Source organism: Marmota flaviventris, chromosome 2 (genome assembly GCF_047511675.1).
Source record: "Marmota flaviventris isolate mMarFla1 chromosome 2, mMarFla1.hap1, whole genome shotgun sequence".
NCBI classification, from domain to species: domain Eukaryota; kingdom Metazoa; phylum Chordata; class Mammalia; order Rodentia; family Sciuridae; genus Marmota; species Marmota flaviventris.
Window position 1 is genome coordinate 195,601,555 of NC_092499.1, and position 12,482 is coordinate 195,614,036.

General features: G+C 59.9%; 1 protein-coding gene across 3 annotated transcripts in view; it reads left to right on the forward strand.

Annotated features, from left to right (window-relative positions):
• Positions 1 to 12,482, forward strand: part of Nfatc2 (nuclear factor of activated T cells 2) — a 115,753-nt gene that overhangs the window by 98,319 nt on the left and 4,952 nt on the right. Inside the window, exon 10 of one of the 3 annotated variants that reach the window (XM_027946364.2) lies at positions 7,057 to 7,144. The exons of the other annotated variants lie outside the window; for them this stretch is intronic. Within the exon in view, the coding sequence (XP_027802165.1) occupies positions 7,057 to 7,100 (44 nt within the window). The 3' untranslated portion in view covers positions 7,101 to 7,144. The remainder of the gene's footprint in view (positions 1 to 7,056; positions 7,145 to 12,482) is intronic. 3 annotated transcript variants of the gene reach the window in all.

A 12,482-nucleotide genomic window follows, 5' to 3' on the forward strand; every position in this document is an offset into this window, starting at 1 on the left:
CTTAGCAGACAGCACAGGACAGTCTTGGAAGCAGCTGGGCTGGTTTTCCCTCCTGTCAGAGAGCTTGGCTCTACACTGTTGCAATGTTGGTCACCTGTCTACACTGTTGCAATGTTGGTTGCCTATTTAGATACTTTTTTGTTTAATTGGTGGGCCTCAAAGAGTGTCTTTTGAGGAAGAGAAGTTTTTAATGTAGTTTAATTGATTTTCTGAAGGTCGGGGCTTTCTGAGGGTGGCCGCACTGGTGTCACCCGGAGCTTGTTGGAAACTTGATTTCTTGGGACCCACCGGACCCACTAAACTGACCCTGGGGTGGGCGACCGGAAGACTCTGTGTTCCTTAGAGGTCCCCGCCTCCCCCCGTATCATTCCTAAAGGGACTCTCAGGCTGCTCCCACACAGGCGGTCTTTCCTTACACACCTCAGCGTGAGATCTGCTTGGAACAGGCTGCTGTGTTGGGCACGAGGGGGGTTCTGATGTCATGGTTCTCTTTAGGGATGACTGGTTGCCCCCGACCATCCATGAGACGTCCATCCGTCCTGTCCCCACCAGCAGCTTCCCCATGTCCAGGTGTCCTCTTCCTGGGTGCTCAGCTCGGTTCCATGGGTCGGTTTGTCTGTGTCCAGCAAGTAACACGCCTTCTGTTCTTCAGGTGGACAAATAATAGTGTGTCTATTTAAGGGGCGCGGGGCCTACAGTCCTGGTCGCCAGAGCTTGAAGACACGCAGACGTGCTAGGGGGCACCCCTGCTGCCTTCCGACCTTCTCGGGGTACTGTGGTCTTCTGGGCAGGCAGAATCACACTGGATTCTAGATGACTTTAGGTCATTGAGTCCCCAGCATGACGAGGGCTGCAGGCAGCTTCATGATAGGAATAATGAAAGAGCCACCTGTCCCAGGGGTTGGCTGCTCTTCCTGGCTGTCACCCGCTGTGTGTGCTGGGACCTGTGGGCAGCTGGGAAGCCTGACCCTTGCCTCGGTGGACAGAGCCCAGGGGGAAGCGATGGAGGCTCTAACTGGAAGGCTGACCGTCCACCTCCAAGCACCAGGTTTCCCCAGAAGGTCCGAGTCTTCCCGCCTGCTGCTTCCACGGCCAGTTCTTGTTCTGTCCTGGTTGGCAACGGAACGGGCTCAGGGTGGAGAGGGGCAGAGAGGGAGCAGCCGTTCTCCTCCTCCAACTTGGGCTGAGTGAAGACGGAAGGCCTAGGTCCCCCTGCGCAGCCCTCGTCCTGACCCCATTGGCCGCGTGGTCTGATGTGTCCGCTGGGGACCAGGGCGGGCTGCGGGCCCCATGGAACCCAGTTCCTTGGAGCGGGGTCTGCCTGGCGGGTGCCTGGCGTGGCCCAAAGCTCAGGGGCACCGTCTGCTGTGCCGCGACCCTGGAGCATGATCCTCTGAGGGACACCTTTGTCAGGACGAGCCACCCTGGGTCACCAACCCCGAGAAGCCGTTGTGGGCTCACTTGTCCTTTTTTCCCTTGACCCTCAGTCGTCCCTCGGCTCCTTGCTGATGGCGGCTCGGGCTGGCACAGGGAACAGGAAGGCTCAAGCCCCTGCTGCCGGGCGCGCCAGCCAGACACCAGCAGGGTCAGGCCCAGCTAGCGACGGCCCAGACCTTCCCCGTAGGATTTAGACCAGCCACTGAAGACAGCCCAGAGCCAAGAATTCTGGCCAAACCTGACTGATTGGGAGGTTGTGTTTCATTTTCCATTTTCATTTTCAATTATCCCTCCTTGAATGTTTTTTCTGAGCACCTACCAAGTGCCAGGCTTTGTCTTAGATGCTGGGGATACAGCAGTGGACAAGGGGGATGAGGTCCCTGTCTTCATGAGGCTGTTACAACCCAGTGACATTAAAGTGTCACTGGTTTCAAGATCAGGGTCCTTATGGCCGGAGCTGGGCTAGCCCTTCCCAGACAACCAGGGACTTCTGCCATGGTGACCAGGCCAGCGCAAGGCTGTCCATCATGGCACGCCTGAGGCCTCTCTGGGAGCCGCCCGAGGCCGAGTGGGCACAGAGACATGGGAGGCGTGGGCCTGCGTGGAACCTGCCCATGGTCTCTAGACACTCTGCAGGCGACCCGGCTGCCTGCTTTCCAGGTGGCCTCTCTTGTCTGGGCCCTGATTGGGAGGCTCCTCCGCCCGCTGGTGCTGCCCTCTCAGCCTCTGGGTGGACTCAGGCTACATATGGATCTGGACTCTGAAATGTGTCGCTGAAGTCCAGTGGGCTTGGAGGGGTACAGGGACAGGAGGGTGTTGGGATTAGGCCCCAGGAAGTGGGTTTGGGGACCAGGCTGCCCCCCCACCCCCAGCGTGGGCCTGGTGCCTTCTTGGCCGCAGCCAGATCCGCTCCCTCCCAGTTAGCACCTCTGCCTTTGCCTCGAAACCAGAGTCTCAGAACTACCTTGTTTACTCATCCGGAAAGCCGGGGACAGTTTGGGACGCAGCATTTTTCCTGTAAGCCCCGAGACCGTGCCTGTAAGCCGTCTGGGGGAGGGGGGGTGCAGGTCTGCTGCCCGAGCTGCTTCCGGGGCCTCCAGGGTGCAGGGGTGGCTGACTCAGAGCGCTGCTGTGTGTCGCCAGCCCAGGGCCCTGGGTGCACTGAGCAGCCTGGCCACAGACCCTCCCACCTGGAGATGCACAGAGCACGTCCAGGGACGGAGAGGCTGCACCTGGGGCCAGGGGAGCTGAGAGGCCAGAGGGGGCGGCCCTGGAGGAAGCCAGAGGCACGTGGGCTGGCCAGAGGCCGCTCAGAAGCAGCGAAAAGGAAGGGGCCCCAACCGGAGCCAGACGCAGACAGGGAGGTGGGGGTGACAGCAGCGCATGCTCCTCATTCAGATAGGCCAGCGGAGTGGCGCTGGGCAAATCCCTTAGCTGGGTGCTGTCGCTGGCAGAAGCCTGCCCCTGAGCACAGTGGACGTCAGACAGGAATGCACAAGGGTCAACAGTGCTGCAGAGATAGCTTGGGCTGTGTGACACTGGAGCTGGGCGGCTTCAGACATGTCCCTTCCTGCAGTTCTGGAGGTGGACCTCAGATCCACACACGGCCTAGTTGGGTTCTGTGGCGCGTGCCCTGTCTGGCCTGCACATGGCCGCCTTCTCTGCTGGGTCCTTACACGAGACAGACTCCTGGTGTCTTCTGGGGGCACGGGTCCCGTGGTGACCCCCCCTTCCTGACCCAGCTAATCCTTGAGGCCCTGTCTTCAGATGCCATCACGCTGGGGGCTGGGGCTTCAACAGACGGCTGGGAGTGGGGGTCGGGCACAGTTCAGTCCACAGCAAGGACGGTCAGGAGAAAGGTCTGATTGAGGGGACACATCGGGAGGAAAGGCTGGGTCCTGGAGCAGTGTCACACACACATTCCTCCATGGCCACCCAAGGCAGCCTTTGAGTCTTGAGTGACAAGTGCTGAGGCCAGTCCGGTGGCTCTCACTCGGGGAGACTTCAGACCGAGTCGGGGCCCTGCTGGGGACTTTTTCCTAGGCAGCCGGTGGCTCCTGTGGCCTGTGGATCTGGAAGGGGTGCGGGAGGCTGAGACGGTCAAAATATTTGGTGGGAAATTAAAGACTTGAGACACCAGGAGAGACCAGCAGGTGTCCTGGAGCCCATGTGCGTGTGGGGTCCTGTGTTGGGGTGGAGCAGCAAGAGGTCCTGGCTGGTGGGCGGGGACATGGAATGATCTGGAAGGTGAATCTACGGGACTGGGCTGGAAGGGTCGATAAATATCCAGATACTTGAAGGAAAGTGCTCACGAAGCCAGGCTGTGCTTCCGCCCCATCTCAGCTCCACGTGGGAGCGCGGCTTGCTCCGGGGCCTTGGTTCTCCAGCGCTCCTGTGTGGCCTGTGCTGCGTGCCGAGCGCCGGGGGCCAACGGGCAGGACGGGGAAGCAGCGGGGTTTGTTTAGGCCTCTTTCCTGCCTGTGGTCACGCTTTAGAAGCTGTGTGGCTGCTCGGTAGCAGAGGTGTCACTTAGCCGCGTGTCATTAGAAGAAATGGTGCTGAGCTGCAGAGCGGGCCGGGCCGGAGGGTGCACTGTCCCAGCCTGTCGGTCCTTCCTGCTGGGGCAGCTGAGGGTCCAGGTCACCAAGTACTTCTTCCTAGGTTGTGAGGCCACCTGGAGTCCCCAGGAAGCAGAGGATGGGGACTAGGGGAGCAGGTTCCACACTGGTTAGGAGGGACACTGTACCTGTGGGAGTCCCCGGGTGCCACGATACACACGCGCTCTCTCAGGCCTTCCAGCACATTCTATTCACTGGAACCTGCGGCCTGTCATCCCAGAAGTCTGGGAGGCGAGCTGCAGGATGGGCCGAGAGACTGCGTGACCATCCGACCCATGGACGAGCGTGGGTGGCTCACCCACTTGTGAGCCGTGTCACGGGTGCAGTGTCACGGGGGAGGCTTCAAGCTGTAGCTTCATAAAGGACCCTGGAACAGGGCAGTGAGTCCAAGACCAGAGTGCCCCTCTCTGCCCTCAGAGGGATCCGTAGATGGCACCAAGGAGCATATGGCTCCTGGCTGGCTCTGCCTGGTCCCTCCACAGGCCCAAACCCAAGTGTGGCCCAGCAGACCTCGCTGCTGTTTAAAGGTGTAGGGAAGCAGAATCGTGCTCTTGGTTACGGGAGGGCTCCTCTGCAGACTGGCCTTTCCTCTCCCTCCCTCTCCCCGTGTGGGGGACGGTAGTGAAGCTGTCCCAGCGAGGCAGCTGGGTCATTTCAGACCATGGAGATGTTCCTGTCCACATTTTGGGCCCAGGAATCTGAAGTTCGGCAGGAGACCACGAGACCTTTGCAGGTGTACTGCCAGAGTGGCTCAGTTCCAGAAACTTCCAGTGTTGAGTCTGCATTTTCATAGAGTTCCCAGGGACCCTGAGGATCTTTCAAGCTAGGGGAGCCCTGGCTTGGGACTACCCCCCTAGAGCTGGGGCCCCATCTCAGCCCTGCTGGGTGCTAGGGAACTGTCCCGGGCAAGGCACCCTTCTCTCCACTTTGGTACCTTGGCACGAGAATGGGAATCACCATCACCCTGAAGCCAGCCCAGAGCCTGAAATGGGGCAGAGTGGACGGCCACCTGCAAAGCAGATGTGCGGCGGGAGCCGGGAGCCGAGTTGAATTTTAGGCGTTTGTTGAATTAAGACAGGCCCTTCTGGCTCTGATGCCCGTCTTCCACCCAGAAGCAGACGGAGGCGAGTCTTCATGACTGAACAGGATGTTGTGCCTCCAAACGCTGCAGATAAACCAGCAGCTGGAGGCTGCTGTTCTGAGACGGTGGCAGAGCTGTCACCATCTTGGATACCAGCCTTTTGAGCCCAGGGAGCGAGTCCAAGTGTGGCCGCCTCCCACGAGCACCACAGGGCCTGGGGCTTGGAGGAAGAGCTCTTGCTCTGTCCAGGTGGAGGTAAGAGCTTGGCCCCTGGGCTGCCACCTGTGCGTGACACCTCTAGCTCCCAAGGGCGGCCTGGATGACATGAAACTGTCCCAGCCCCTTGGAGCCACATTTTTCTGAGAGTAACGACGCCGCAGGGTGGGGACGGGCTTTTTCTCACAACAGGAACACCCTGCTGTTGGGTGGGGCTCAGGGTGCTGGTAGTGGAGAGTGTCAGTGTCCTCTGGATGTCTGAGGGTAGATCGAGCAGCATTTGTGTAGAGAGGGGACATGGGCTGTGAACACACCAAGGTTGTCCTCAACGAAAATGGGAATTTGCGTTTCTTACCACGGGAACCTCTGGGAGGAGGGGCAGCGGTGAGGGTCTGCAGCCTGGTCTGAGGCCTGTTAAGTTTGAGATGCCCAGCGGGCAACCTGCCCCTCTAAGTCTGAAGTTGAGGGGCGCTGGTCTGGACTGCTGTTGGGGTAGGGGTCGTGTTTTAGGGTCCCCAAGGGACTTATCTGACAACAGCTGCCCTGGGGTTCGTGAGAGTCGGTCTACAGTAGAGAGGGGAAGTACAGCGGTTACCACTGCGGCCCCGTGCCCCTGCGGCAATGGAGAGTGGGCGTTTTGTTTCAGAAGGTGGCCCGAGACGCAGGGTCCTGTGCAGGGCTGCAGCAGCTTCGAGGGAGGAGAGATGAGGCGGTCCTCTGGCCCCAGGGCTGCAGCGCCTGGAATCGACCCCAAACACCCAGGTCCCGTGGGAGTCACCTGGGACTGCACAGCGGCTCAGAAACCTCCCTTTCCCAAGCGTCCTCGCCCCCGAAGCTGAGCCCTGAGGGAGCTCTCCTCCCTCAAGCTGATGGTGCCATTCCCTGCCAGAGGCTGATCCCGGAGGGTGCCTCCACGTCACACCCTCGGCCTGAACTCTGGCCTTATCCTGTGGCCACCAGAGGGGATGGGGGAGGCGGTGTCCAGAAAGCTCCAGAGAGGGTTCTAGAGAGAGATACAGAGAAGGCACTTCTGTTACATAAAGAAGAGAAAACATGGTGGGAGGGAAGGGCTCATGCGGTAATGACGCAGGCTCATCGTTTTCAGGTGCTGCTCTTGCTCTGATTGGGCGGAGGCTGTAAAAAGAGTAACTCCCCCTGCCCCATATTGACAAAACAGGAAGAAAATGTGCAGTCTTAGGAACTTACAAGCAATTACTGCCCAACGGCCACGTAGAGGGACATGGGCCAACTTTGGTCCACCTGGGAGCCTGGAGGAAGATGCGTTCCGAGGACAGCCTAGGGGATGCTGGATTCCCCGTTGACCCTAGCAGAAGCCAGCTTTGGAATTTTCTCTCTAGATGGCCACTGTTTAAAACTCCACGGCAGAGGCCTTTGGACTAGCTTGAAGTGGACACATGTCCCCTTAACATCGCTGAGGTTCTCTGAGCTCAGAGAGCCCCAGGACTTTTACAGTGATCCTCACCTCAGTGACTATTACCCTGGTTGTTGGGTTCATTGTGGCACAAACGTTAAAACGATACAGAGCTTGGGCTTAAATCCCAGCCACAGGGTTGCATTCGCTCCTGGGTTTGAGTGGCTTAGAGAGACCCGAGGTGGATGGTGTGGCCGTGACTTGGTTGGACTATAATAGAGATCAAAGATGATTTTTTTTTTCTCAAAAATGGTTTTGCAAATCTTTTTCAGAGCTGATAGACACACACCTTAGCTGGATACAAAACATATTATGAAACAGAATGACTGTGATCTTTGATCCAAGAAACCAAAGTTAAAGGTAATTGTCATCTTCTGCTTCTCCTTTGGTTTTCCAGCTGTGTGTTGTGTTAACTTTTTTATTTTTATTAAGTAAAAGAAAGCTTCCCAACCGGAAGCCCTCTCCCCTCCTCCAGCCACCCTCACAGCCACCTTTCCTGCTCCCAAGGAAAGAGGACGTTCTGGGTCTGTGAGCCTGGGCAGGAGGAGAGGGGAGGTGGCCCTGGGGAAACGCATGCTCTCCGGGGGCTCCCTCAACCCCTCCAGGACTGGCCTGCAGGGACAAATTCCACCAGGGGGGGAGGCTCTGCACAGGGCCGGACAGACGGCAGGGAGGACACAAGACCTCGTGGGCGGCACAGGAAGCTCCCATGTGTAGGCAGTTTCCTGTCAACCCCCTCCTCTCAGTCTCAGTCCTCCCTGGGGACTTTCGTGCTCTGTCACTTGACAGCGTTCATGTGCTGCTCGGTGTCTGGATATGAAATGTGCCTCTGGAACCGAGGCTGGAGCGCTGGTCTCCACAGGGCCCCCCTCCCAGCTTCAGTAGCGGGTCCGCCCTGCGTGACTGGGGCCACAGAGCCTGTGCACAGTCAGGTGGTGAGCGCAGGCCTGGCAGCGCAAGGGTCACAGGCTGGTAGAGGACACAGTTCAGGTGGGCAGTTGAAGTTCCTGAACCTGCTGTGCCTCAGCTTCTTAGATGCTAACGCTGTGGTCCCACCTCCTGCCATTCTCGTTAGAACACTAAGCCAGCATGCAGCTCAGGGACACCCGGTGGCGGCCTGATGCGTGGTGTGCCTCCTGGCTGCTGGTCTGCGGCTTTCTGTGGTCCCTTTGTCAAGCGCAGAGTCTCTGATACCACCCAGGCCAGGTCCAGGAGGCTGTGGCAGACTCTCACTGAAGGCCACTCTGAAGTCCCAGGGAAAGCAGCAACCAGAAGCCGCCCCACAGCATACCCGGAAGAGCGGACAGCTCAGAACCACCTTTCCCAGTGGACAGGGCCTGGCTGAGCTGTGCCCATGCTCCCCAGCGTCACCGCGAGGGCTTAGCTGGAGGGCAGTTGCTCCACCATCCCCCACGGGGATTGCCAAACACGAGCAAGCGTGAAGCGCAGCGCCCAGGGTGGCCCCTGCTTCTGCTCCTGTCTGGGGCGTCAGGGTGTAAAGACGCCAGTGCAGGCCCAGCCCTGACTCTTCAGACCCCACCTGCCACTTGGGCGACAGCCCATCAAGGGGACTGAGTCCCTGCAGTTAGGCCAGGCTTGTCCAGAAGACTCTTCTCCACAGTGTTTAAGTGACCAGACTCCTTGGAAGGGGCCGGGAGAAGAGGAAAGGGCTGGAGATTGCTAAGCAGAGCCTGGGGAGGGGTGGCCTTTCAGTGCTAAGCAGGAGTGGCCGGGCAGGCCCAAGGCCAGCTTTCCTCCCCAGCCTCCTTCCCTCGCTCCTGGGGAGGCCCTCGGTCAGTGGACAGTTGAGGCCTGGCACGCTTTCTTGGCCTTCAGAGCAGATTCCCCCAAGCGTGGTAGGAACAGAGGCAGAGCTGAGAGCATTCCTGTGCTTCCTGCCCTCGTCTCGTCCTGCCCCAGGCAGGCAGGAGGGCCTCAGGAGTGGGTCCACCCGTCACGGTGGGCAGAGGTGATGGGCGGGTGCCGAGCCCCCTGGGGCGTGGCCTAGAAGGCCTCTCCTGTCCCTCCCAGCGGCGGCAGTGTCTTCGTGGCTGTGGCCTTTGTGGCCAGCACTCGCTCAGGCTCTGATGGGCGGGCACGCACGCTGTCTAGCCAGATTGCGGGACGTGGAGGTTTGGGAAAGCGGCCCCCCGGGCCCCTGGTGCCTTCCTGCTGCCACTTTCCCAGGGGATGGAGTTTTAAAGTCAGCATTATGGGGAGAAGGCCACAGGAGAGTCACCCCGAAAGGCCCTTCCTTGCACCTGGCTAGGTCGGTGCAACCCTGAGCAGCCGTCTGGCGGGAGGCCGCTGGCGGGAGGCAGTCCCGCTTTAGAATTCGCCACCAAGTCAGCCCAGAGCCGTCTGATGAGTGATACTAGTTGAGGCTTTGGTTTCCCCACAGGGCTGTCCCCCCAAAGTAGGTGGGGAGAATCCCCTTCTTTCCTTTCTGTTTTGCCACTGGGATCTAATTAGGGGCCGGCTGACTCGGGCTCCTGGGCCAGGGCTGGCCCCGCCTGTCTGGGTAAAGGAGTGTGACGGGAGCCGTCGCTCATCCACTGCCGGTCGCCGCTACTGCACCCCAGCACCAGAGCCGGACGATTGAGGCGGCGGCTACGGCGCCCACACAGCTAAAGACACCACCGGTCCCTTTATAAAAGGGGCCTCGTGGCCCTTGGTGCAGCCTGCTCGTATGTGGGCAGCCACTTTCATTAGATTATTCATATTCTTATTATCCACGGTGCAGTGACCGTCCTTTATGCTGGAAATATTGCCTCGCTTCTGCGTTTTAAAAAGCGTAGAATTTTCATGCCCTTTAAATCTGTCCATCTTTTCTGGTGGCAGCCTTAGGGGTCACCCGGAGGTTATAGACCCGCTTGCTCTGGGTCCTGTCAGGCCAGCACCTCTGAGGATGAGGAGGGTCAGGGACTCTGGCAGTGACCACTGCCAGCCTCGGGTCTGCTCTGAGGAAGCGCGGGTTCGTCAGGCAGAGCACCTGCTGTGGCCACTGTCCCTTGCTTTTCCCCGAGTCACACAAGAGACATTGAGGATGACAAAGACTGACCTCACAGCACCGTCCCTGGCTAGTTGTAGGGCTGTGGAGAAAGTGGACCCTGGGTTCGCATCCCAGTCCCCTTTGCCTGCAGTGACAAGTGGCTGGCTCTGTTTCCCTACGGATTAAAGGGGATGGGGATTCTGTTACGGGGTTGGCGTGAGGGGTCGCAGCATGGTGCAGGCCCAGCCCCCAGCTCTGGAGAAAGGAGCAGGGTCACCTTCTTCTGCAGGGACAGGCTCCTGGCAAGCAGGGGAGCAGACACCCATTGCCAGTTGGGTGACAGAGGAAAACCAGCTCCCCAGCAGGAGACCTAGCTGATGGGGCAGGGCGAGGAGCCCCCTAAGCACCTGCTGTGAGCAGAGCCGTGCCCACAAGCACAGGAAGGAAGGTGGAGTGATCGGGGAGGGGGCCTGTGGGAACGGCCTGGCCCCAGCCGGGGAAGAGGCCGGAGGTGCCGTAGCTGGCACAGGGCAGGTGCCAGAAGCATGTGTTGGGTACATAAATTGCTTGGATCTCAGGGTCAAGCCTGGGGCCATGCTCAGCTCCGACAGCGAGGCCTGAAGGGTCTCAGCCCTTTCTAAGGTCTGTGTTCTTATCACTAAGCATTCCTGGGTCCCCCGGGTCCCCAGGCCGGGGCTTCCTCCAGGCCCTGGAGCATGCGCAGCAAGAGAGTTGGCAGAGTGAAGGGACCAAGGGACCCCACAGGTCCAGGTGCCAGGAGCCTGTGTCTGAGCTTTGATGACATGGGTGAAGAGGGATCTGGTTGGGACCAGGAGGACAGAGGGTGGCAGGGGCCCGAGATGGGCAGAATGGAAGCTGGTGCCAGTGGAGCACGGTCATCGAGGGAGGGTCGAGGAGGTGAGGTCAGAGGGGACAAGGGACTCGGGGATGTGGTGGAGGGCAGACCAGGGCAGGATTTCTGAATCTAGAGAGCTTGCTTAGAGGGAGAGAGCGAGAAAAGGGAGAGAATCACACAGGGAGGAGGAGGTGACAGGACCGAGTGGGAGACTATCCACCCCCTAAAAACCCAGGGCCACGGTGGACAGACGTGAGATTGATTCCAGAGACAGTGAGCAGCCCCCTGCCCCCAACACGCTGCAGAAGGAGGTTTCAGTATAAGTTCCTCTGGGAATTCGGAGCCCAGGTCTGCAGTCTCACCTGGCCCCACGGACACCTGCTAACATTTCTGTTCTAGAACTTTCTCCTTGTCTGCAGCCAGGGGAGGAGCAAGCTGAGGTCTCAGAAAGAAAAAGTCTCTACCCAGAGAGGTTGTGGTGGGGTCTGAACTTCTGAGCCCCCGAGCCACCCCCAGCCATGACAGGTGACGGTGACGGTGGCGGTCTCGGAGCAGAGCTCCTGCTGAGCTTCCAGATGGTTGCCCACCCCCCAAAGGTGGCTTTCAGGCAGCAGCACGGATCTCGTCCCAGGGGAGGGGAAAGCGGCTTTGCCTGCAGGAGAGGCTGCCCCTCTTGCTGCCCTGTGATCTGAGAAGGGCACGGGCCCTTTGTGCGGCTGCCCTGGTGCCTCCAGCTCTGCCCAGGGCTATTTTTAGAAAGCTGGGGCTGTGAAAAGTTTCCACCGAGGATCGGCTCCTGGCTTCCTAGGTTGAGAAAACAGGAAGGCCCTCAGGATCCGGGCTTTGAAAAGCTCCGCGTGAAGCTGCCCGACCCACCCCACCCCACCCCTCTCAGGGCACCTCAGCTTATCTGGTCCTGGCGGTGCTGCGGGGGGGCCCGGGTGTGGGGGCGTTCTTCATCCAGTCTCCAGCTCGGCCCCTGGGATCCGCTGGTGGCTGGAGCACAGTTCATTCAGTTCGTGCGGAGTGGCGCTGGGGAGCTGAACGGGCTCATCCCAAGGTCCTGTGTGTGCAGCCGCTTCCGTGGGAAGCATTTGTCCCTCTAGCGGTCCTCCGTGAGCACACAGCTATCCCCTTCTCTCACACACTCCCTTCTGCACACCAGCACCTGCTCCCAGGGGCACGCGGGCGTTTCTCTACTTGTGCCATCTCACCCAGGACCCTCCACAGCCCCGGAGTAGCCGACAGACACACTTACAGATGGAGAAACGGAGGCACAGAACCGTCGTGTCACACAGGCAGGTTCAGAGCAAGGATGTGGCCAGAGGGGGACTCCGACCCCACCCTCCGACACCAGGACCTTCGCCCTGCACAACGGTCCCTGGCTCCAAAGTGCCCAGATCCCGCGGGGGTGCTCCTGGCCAGCGCGGCCAACAGGGCTGAGCACGACGCACCTCGTGCCCCGCAGGCTTAGTGTCCTCCTGCCGCCCCACAAGGAGCGCAGGCCTAGGATTGGGGACATGAGGCCCGGGGAGGCGAAGCCACACCTCCAGCTAGGGGAGCACGGAGAGGAGCCTGGTCTCAGCGGCTCTTTGAAGCTGTGGGTGTTCCCGCCCCTGTCCCCAACCATCCAGGCAGAGAGCGCCAGGACCCTGGACCTGGGGGAGCCCGGCTGCACCAGGGAGGGGCTCTGGGCACAGGAAAAGGCCGAGATGAGGGCCTGGGAGAAGTCAGGGTCAGAGCTGGGGCAGGGGAGAGTGGCCTGCCTTTGACAGGACCCCAGAAGGGTCCCGCTCCCCTCCCACCTCCACCCCGGTCAACACACCCAGCCTCGGGGCGCACGTTTGCTG